At 40.9% G+C, this 9251-nt stretch overlaps 1 protein-coding gene across 1 annotated transcript; it reads left to right on the forward strand.

Annotated features, from left to right (window-relative positions):
* Positions 1-457: 457 nt before the first annotated feature.
* On the forward strand, positions 458-4496 carry FGF19 (fibroblast growth factor 19). Its single transcript, XM_062576286.1, has 3 exons — positions 458-692; positions 820-923; positions 4167-4496. Exons 1-3 carry the CDS (start codon positions 458-460, stop codon positions 4494-4496), a joined length of 669 nt encoding a protein of 222 aa, XP_062432270.1.
* Positions 4497-9251: the final 4755 nt, after the last annotated feature.

Genomic DNA, 9251 nt, shown 5'->3' on the forward strand with positions numbered 1-9251 from the left:
GGATTTTTTTTTTATGTATATGAATATGTATACGCATCCACCTCCAGCCCCCTTGCCTCTGCCTCTGCGCTGGCACCTGGGCAAGGTTTGCCCCGCCGGCTGCACCGCGCCGGGGCAGAGGAGGTCGGGACGGCAGCGGAAAGCTTCGAGGTGCGGACGGGGAGGGGAGCGACTTCAGGGTGTCCCCTGTGAAATGATGTCACCCGATCAATATTTTCGGGAGGAGTGACTGATCTGACCAATTCCTGCTATGAAATGGGCTCTATATTGGAACTGGATTTAGCCGAATCGATCGGACTGATAACAGAGAGCTATAAAAGGCCGGGGGGTGGCTGCGCCTTTCCTGCATCCCGAGGCGATCCGCTCCAGAGAGCGCTGAGCCGCCGCCCTCTCCGCGGGCGTCGGCGCTGCCGGGCAGGCGGGTGTGCGGGCGCGGGGCACCGAGCAACCGGGGGCGATGGGGGAGCGCCTGGGCAAGTCCCCCGCCTCCCTGGCGCTGCTCGCCCTCGCCTTGGCCGTGGGGGCCAGGTCGCTGCCTTTATCGGACGCCGGACCCCACGTGAACTACGGCTGGGGGGAGCCCATACGGCTGCGGCACCTCTACACCGCCAGCAAGCACGGGCTCTTCAGCTACTTCCTCAGGATCGGCAGCGACGGCCGGGTGGACGGCGCCAGCAGCCAGAGCCCGCAGAGTGAGTGCAGCCGGCGGCGGGGCCAGGGCGGCGGCGGCGGGGCCAGGGCGGCGGCGGCGGGGCCGGCGGCGGCGGCGGGGCCAGGGCGGCGGCGGCGGCGCTAACCTGCTGTCCCTTCCCCGCACAGGTCTGCTGGAGATCCGCGCCGTGGCGGTGCGCACCGTGGCCATCAAGGGCGTGCGGAGCTCCCGCTACCTCTGCATGGACGCGGCGGGGCGGCTGCGCGGGCAGGTGAGCGGCGGCGCGGGGCCTCCGGGGCCGGGGCCGGGGCCAGGACCAGGTCTTTCGGAGCCCCTCGGTGGGGCTTTCCCCCGCCGGCCGCTGCGCCAGAGCCGCGGCGAGAGGGAAAGACTGAAATCCTCCCCTGCGATGGGCGAACAAAGCTTCCGACCCCCTGCTCCATAAGACCCTGATTTTGTCACTCTTACTGCCTAAAAGGCCACCACGGTTATTAAAAGAGCGCAACACGGCAAAAATAGCTTTCTAATATAAATCATCTATTACTTCCATTACATGTCCCCAGAAGGGATTGAAAATACAATATAGAGCAAAATATCATTTATGTTTAAAAACTCTCATCGCTGATGTGGGGAGCTTGCTTCTGCCAGAGAAATAGATTAAGTCAACCCATGGAGTCCGAATTATACACACTTCTTTTAATCAGTTTCTTGCTGTTCAGATAACGTATTCCGAAAAAGAGTGCCCCTTAGGAGAGGAGGTGCGCCACATGGCTCCCATGTGTGCACGTCCCAGCAAGGCGGGGTTGGTCTCTCCGTTAAGTACGAGCCAGAAACAGAACTTTAGGGGGGAGAGGACTCTCCTTCCCTGTCTCACTTGGTCCTTGAGCCCCGCAGCAGCACGCTTGGGGGACACTTAGAGGCTGAGAAGTCAAGCGACACTCTGATGCAATGTTGTTAGCTCAAGCTTTTCACCTCTAGTGTGTCAGCTTATCAGCTAAACATTATCAGCGACATAAACTGTGGCTTTGTAAATCACATAAGCAAGCTGCCAACTCTAGAATTTAAAGGGTAAGATTCAAGTTCACTCTTCGTGTAACTGCTTTAGAGTAACCTGAGTTTCACAGAGAGAAGGGAGTATTTTTTTTACCAGCCATTGTAAATACACTGTTCTATTCTTCTTTGATTACACTGGCAAAATTTCTGCTGATTTCAAGATGGCAAGGAATTGGCCCATTGTCCAAACTCCTAAATCTCTAGTAAGAGCAAGAATGATTTAATGAGATTATTGCTTGAGTCCATAACATAGGATGAATTATTTCTTTCTGCATTTCCTTGCTTTTCTTGGCTAGAGTCAGACAATGCACTGATAAGGTACACAGGTCTTGAGGTTCAGATGGTCTGGATGGTAGGTGAATTATTAGCTTAAAGATTTAATGTATATATTAAACCAAAATGATCAGTGAAAACTAAGCAAAGCCTGGATCTTGCTCCCACTGGAGCTGCAGATTGTAGTTGCAAAAATTTAAAATAGCTTTTTTATAACAGCATTTTGAAAGCTTGTGAATAACCCTTGACTGAGACTGTTTATTGATGTATAGTATTAATTACATGATTTTTGAGAAAATAATGACATGTATCCATGCCATCAGATCTATACATTGTGGACAAGTTGTACATGATATATTTTCAAGCATAGTTTTGTTGACTTCAGTGATAACATTCACAGAAGTAGAGTAGGCAGAATTAGACATATAAAGAAAAGCTTTAAGGGATGCAGTTCCCCTCTCCTATAGACCCTTTGCTCTGACACCTGTCAATAACTGTATTATTGGAAATAAGAAAGAAATGGCTTCCAGTATATATCCTTACACTCACTGTATCGCTCTGAGTGCTAAGGAAACACTGGCTGAGACTATAGCCAGTTCAGGCTGAGGGTGAGAAATCAGGTCGTTCGCAACACCTGCTATCACCCCTCCACTATCAGCCAGGGCAGACAAGCTCTGTGAAGAAATTTGTACCCTTATCAGCACTGTGTTCAGGAGTGGAACTAAAGGGCAAATGTGGTACCTGACGTGTCTTTCTCTGACACTGGAGAAAAGTGATGACTAAAGTTGATTTAAAAAATACTGTAGCCTGTTATCATAATTTCTGTAGTTCTGTAGGGGAAATCATATAGCTGCTTAAAATTATCATATATATAGTGTATAGTTGAGATATGAGAGGACATAATCAATAACTGCTGTGATTTGCAATGCACACTTGCTCAAAAAGCCCTTTCATTTCACCACTGTCTTCAGTGAGGCTGACCACTCACAGAAATAAGGACAGATAACAACTCAACCATCAATTTGTACCCTATACATATATTTTTCCAAGATATACTGTGTGTATAAGGATAAATATTGTGTAATTTAATTTGGAGAAAATGCTTTTTTTTTTTTTTTTGTGAATTACTTGAATGGTTTAAAAAAGTGCCTTTAAAAAGGCACCCATTTCACACACTTAATTGTACTCTGTATTACTGGTGGTGTTTGAGAAAGGATTTAAAAGCATCAGCTATGTTCTAAGTTAAATTTAGACAGGTAGAGCATTCATGTAAGAACACTTTTATCACTGATGACTGAGATATAATCAGCAATGGGCTTTTATTGACCAGGAGTTCAATAACCTGTAAGAGCTGAGCCAGAAATAACACTAGAGCTGTAACAAATACAGTGATTATGTAAAGGAGCTGGAAAGGTCTGACCTGGTGATACAAAATCCTAATATACTACATGTGCAGTATATCAAAAACGAATTTCTACAAATTCATACCTAAGAAAATATATTATTCTATAAAAAATTTGAATTCACATTGTTACAAAATGTGTTGTTCTAACTAATGCCAAATGAGAAAATAATACTGCATTGATTAGGTTTTTTTTTGTAATTTCAATTAATGCTGAGTAAAAACAATAGCAGTTACCTTTTTAATATATTTTTACTGATTGACATTTGTGTAAGTGCTGTCCTTTACAGTGAGATGCCTTTCTACAGACCTGAACCTGAGGCCTTTAAGCAAATCTCTAATAAAACTGGGGTTTTATACTTCAGGACTATGGGATTAGGTCTCATGACTGCAGTTAAATACTGCCAGCAATTAACAGCAGTTTATCTGAAGGAGCACTGGCAACTGAGATGCTTTTTCTCTGCTTAGAGGAGGAGTATGTACGGAAGCACAGACCCTGCATTATTTAAGAGGCTGGGAAAACACATTAACTTCAGGAATTCTGGATTAGGCCAATGTTTTCTTTTAATGGTTTCATAATATGCTACATGCAACATGGGAAGCTTTAGGCTGGTCTCAGTGGCTGTGGTCTGTAAGGTCTGTAAAGAAAAGAGCAGCCCCTGGAGCGATGAAAGCCAGGGAGGGCTGGCATCCTATCCACCAGCCCCCTTGCGCCTCTGTGCTGGCAGCTGCCAGGCATAGGACCCATGGGCATGTCTGTAATTTTCTTTCCTCCCTGCCCTTCAGCTCAGGTATTCTACTGAAGATTGTTCCTTTGAAGAGGAGATACGCCCAGACGGCTACAACGTATATAAATCAAAGAAACATGGAATCTCTGTGTCTTTGAGCAATGCGAAGCAAAGACAACAGTTCAAGGGAAAAGATTTTCTTCCATTATCTCACTTTTTACCTATGATTAACACTGTGCCTGTGGAGTCAACAGACTTTGGTGAATACGGTGATTACACAACTTTCGAATCAGATATGTACTCCTCACCTCTTGAAACCGACAGCATGGATCCCTTTGGAATCACCTCCAAACTGTCTCCAGTGAAGAGCCCAAGCTTTCAGAAATGACTCCAACTACAAACATGGTGTAAAAGAAATATTGCAGAATACTACAGGTTTTTAGCTTTTCATGTACTAGTATTTTGAACATTTTTTTGTATTTAAGTATGGAGCCAGCCTTTTCTTTATAATGTGTTATATCCAGAAGATATGATTGCCTAGAGGCTATATTCTAGAGAATTGCCTCCCTATCCATACCTTATTTGGGAAAAAAAAAAGATTAAATAAGAAAAAGCAATTCACCAAAGTACCCCATTACAGTGGTGATGACAGAATTATTATAATTTTTCTACACCATGTTCATTACCATATATATTCACCTGTTACTTTTGCTCACAGGAGCAAATGCAGCAAATGTTTTTCATTCACAGGGAGGTTAATGATCTTTTAGGTTCATAGGCCTTAAAGACAAACATTTGGAACAAAACAAGATTAAGAAAGACCTAGCAAATGTGGTTATGTGAACTAAAGTAAATGCTGTCCCTTGAAAAGCTGCTGACAACATTCTGGGAAAACTTCCTATTGAAAGCACACCACTGAAAAACATTCTGCTTGTATATTGTGTTTCTTCTTCCCTTAAGACACAAGGGAATAAAAGGAAATATCTCTTCCTCCCCTTATTGCTAAGGGATGATTTGAAAAACTGGATCTTTGATTTCTTTTATAGACCAATTTATGTTTACTGTAGGGTCTGCATCATCCAAAATAGACTCTTTATTAACATTAATGAGAATTCTATATATGGGTAAAAGTGTATACAGCACCCAGTATTTAGGTTCATCAGGTAGGGAGTGAGCAGTACCAACAAATTAGTTTTCAGTAACAGAAGTTCTGTTGTATATAAGTATATATGTCTTTAGCAAATGGACAGAAAGACTGAAAATGGATGATGTATAGGTCAAATCGATTGCATAATAAGTTTTCATGTTTTACCTTCAAACATCAGCAGTTCCTTTAAGGCCTTCCAGGCTTGATTCTGCATCAGCTGAAATCACAATAGACAGTTTAGTGACCTGAATGCTGCAGAACTAGGCCAATCATACCATTCACCTTACAAGGAAAGATTGTGCATACCTTATGGCCAAGACATGGATGTCTGATGCCTTCAGTTCAGTTCTCCTGTTGCAAATATTTGACAAAGGAATAACAAACCTGAAACCAAAAAAACAAGGAATGTGAGAAAACAGTTCAGGGATTTTACTCATTTCTAAAGGTTCATTTATAATAGAGGTTTCTAGACAAAAAAACTCTACTGGAAACACTAATGTTCTTCTGACCTAGCACTTCATTGCCAATGCAATATTTATAATTAATTTATTGAATGCATACATCTGTTTATTTTGTTACTATTATTTATGCTCAAAATTCTATTTATATACTCTTGAAGGTGGATTTTTTTAGTTGTAACAAATTTTGTGAAGTTTTGTAATCATGAAACAGTAGCTTTTTAAATTTCTGTATATTATCAGTAGTGTAACATGTACATTTGCAATAAAAAAAATCATCTTCAACACAAAAACCTGGTTGACTCTCTTTTGTAACTCCTTTAGCCTAAAGACTTCAAGGAGCTTCATAAAACTATTGAATTTGGCTCTACAAGTAGCCTTGTGAAGATGATGATGTTGAAGAGGTATAACAGACAAGGACAGAGAGACCAAGTAGTTTACCCAGAACTAGACATTGAGTGCCAATGCTGTAATCAGAATCGGTCTGCTCCCAATTACAGATGAGCTCCATGGTAAATAGCAAATATAAGAAAGGTATTTTTACTATGCAAGGGAGATAGATAGATCACTAAATTTTGATAATTTAGTGGAGATATGCAAAGGTCATTCCATCTCTTTCACTTCTGACCCAATCTTAAATTCCTATTCTCTGGTACAACGTATGAGGGAAGGTCAGCTTTAAGCTCTGTGGGTAATCATGATCACGGATTTGTGTCTATTTTATAAACTAGCACTTCTACATTCCATTTATGTCATTAAGCCCTGCAGTTTGCCCTGCTTGCTGCTGTCAGCATGCTGGATGCTGATGTGAATGTGAGGGACCTACAGTGTTTGCCCCCAGCCGCTCAGAGCAGCTAATTCCTAGGGGAGATGGAAAAAAATGCTACAAGTGGGATTGCTGCCATCCTTTTCCAGTGGGGATTCTGCTGCACAGGTGCAACCAGAAGCTTGGGCCAATACAGTTGCTGATAGCTGCAGCCAGGTCCAATTCCCAATGCAGGGAAAGCCACATCCCGTACATCAGTATATGCACACCATGGAGGGTGCTCCTGTATGACCGACAGGAATTGAACTGTTGGCAGTGATTTGAGCCAGACTTAACTCTATCACAAACTCTACCCATGTTTACTAATATAATAAATTTTTATATTGTATATAAATTGTCCACTGGCAAAATGCAAAAATATTATAGGTGGAATGCTGATGCCTTTTAAAAATAGCACTACACTCAGCAATGCAACTGGGGAGAAAACAGGTTGTTTCTCCTGAAAAATAAGTTCTTTTCCAGCAGGAAACCAAAGATCAAATATTTCAGTTTGGAAATGCTGCAAGAATGACTCACAGAAATTGTAGATTTCTTGGCTGGAAAACATCTCCTAGGATGGATCATGGTCTCCTCTGTGCTGAGCCACTGCCACACATCCAGAAGGTTGCTAGTCCTCATGTACCAGGAAAGGTAATCCTGATTTTCAAGTTGTTTTATCTCAAAAATTTTCCAATTTGGGTATTTGGGCATTCAGCTTTTCATCAGGCACTGATATATATTTTTTAATATATATATTTTATATATATATATATATATTTTATATATATATATATATATATATTATATATATTTTTTTTTGAACACTGGATACTTTTCAAGACCCCTTCATGTAACTCAAGAACTAGAAAACAAAAGAATATGAATACTTTAAAATTTCATCAAAAATCCTTGATGAAGATCTTTTTTCTGCCAAAAAAAAAACAGTTTTGATGGGAAACAATAATAAGAACAGAATGCATAGGATACACTGTTTAATTTAAACAGTGAGAGAATTTTAGTAGCTTTAACATCTCTATTTGTGAATATGTGTGTAGAGCACAAAAATGAGCACCCTTACATTTGTGAACAGTATCTTGGGATCTGTAGTGACCCCATTTGCTGACACCTTTGAATTTACATCTTCCACCAGCACTACAATGTTTCTTACTGTAACAGCATGGTTAGAGTGGTTTGTTCAATATTTATTCAGACAGGGAGAAGAATGTCAGGAGCTAAATTACCCACACCGCTTCCTGGAGCACTTTAGTTTTCCTTGGAGGTTTCCCATCCAAGCACTGACCAGGCCCAGCCATTTTGCTTATGAAATCTGACAAGATCACAGCTTGAGGTGGACTGATTACTGGAAAATGCTTTCCCTACCATTAGACACCTGACTAGGCCAGGAACTTGGTGTGCAAAACCTTTAAACATCCTTGCTGTAGGTTCTGTGGGAACGTAAACATCACCACCATTGTGAACTGCACTATATAAGCCTAGGCTGATCATCTTTTGTCAAAGACAATAAGCCAACTGCAGTGCTTTCATTTGTAGTCCTACATTTTATAGCCCTGAATCCTTTTTAAAATGTTAAGGTGTCAAATGTCACCTTGTGAAGTCTCGGTTAGAAGCTATGATACGTAAATAAGAGTTGTTAGAGTAGTGAGAAGGCTGTAGAAAAGGAGATACTGGGCATCAACATTTCTATTTTGGAGAAGTGTAAAAGTTGTAAATCCTTTATGAAAGACCCACAATGTCAAAGTTATCTCTGCTCAGAGTGCTGAAACCACGCATGTGAACAACTTTGATGCTGCTTTCTACTATTCCAGTGTGCTTTGTATATGAACAGAAAATGACATGATGAATTCAACAAATGTACTTTCTTTCATCGAAAATATACAGAAACCAGTCCTCCATTCAGGCAGCTTCTGGTGTGATGGAAGTAGAGATACATATCTTTTGAAAGCAAATGGGAGTGCAAGGAAAAATATCAGTAGGACTCTGAATTAGGGGTGAATTTATGACACAAAGTTTATCAGGAATCCAACAATCAGTTAGATTGAACTGGTTATTGAAGGTGTGTAAGAATGCCCCAAAAATGGAGCTAGCTTTGTTGTCACAACTTGCCAGGAAAAAAAAAATCTATTTTCAATGTATTGGATCAATCCTATTACCCTATTAAAAGATCAAAGAACTTTTTGTCTCTAACTTCAAAAACAAGACTTAAATTGTAGTTATTAGCTTAGGGAAAATCTTCAAAGATACCTAACATTTCCACTAACATCAGATGGTTAGTGAATAATATGTTTGTGATTGAGAGGTTATAAAGTAAATAGGTTTTCACACCTGGGAAAAACTTTGGTGGTTTGGTGTGAGATTCAGGAAAATCTAAACATTAAATTAACAAAGAATATGAGCTGACTGACTGACTATAGTCACTCCAGATAAATCACCATAGCCTGTTGTCATGGAGCACTTTTAATGAACTGTATTTGGTGTATATATTTATCTAAACCTTTATTATTATTATTTTACTTCACTCTACAGCAGTTTTGTTTTTTTTTTTTTTTTATTTAGAGATGTCTAATTCAACATTTGTATGTGCTGGGCTGGAGAATAGAAAGAGGTAATGCCAGAGTAATATGAAGAAAAAAAGTGGTTCCACAAAAGATCAGAAAGATTTTACTGGATTCCAGGACAGACTGACATTTGTATGTGCTGGGCTGGAGAATAGAA

This window comes from Rhea pennata, chromosome 5 (genome assembly GCF_028389875.1).
Source record: "Rhea pennata isolate bPtePen1 chromosome 5, bPtePen1.pri, whole genome shotgun sequence".
In the NCBI taxonomy this organism is placed as follows: domain Eukaryota; kingdom Metazoa; phylum Chordata; class Aves; order Rheiformes; family Rheidae; genus Rhea; species Rhea pennata.

Bases quoted from the DNA above. Each gene is read 5' to 3' on its own strand.
- FGF19 (XM_062576286.1), top strand. From the start codon at position 458: ATGGGGGAGCGCCTGGGCAAGTCCCCCGCCTCCCTGGCGCTGCTCGCC. The intron at 693-819 runs GTGAGTGCAGCC...TTCCCCGCACAG, and splicing joins CAGCAGCCAGAGCCCGCAGA to GTCTGCTGGAGATCCGCGCC. The intron at 924-4,166 runs GTGAGCGGCGGC...CCTGCCCTTCAG, and splicing joins CGGGGCGGCTGCGCGGGCAG to CTCAGGTATTCTACTGAAGA.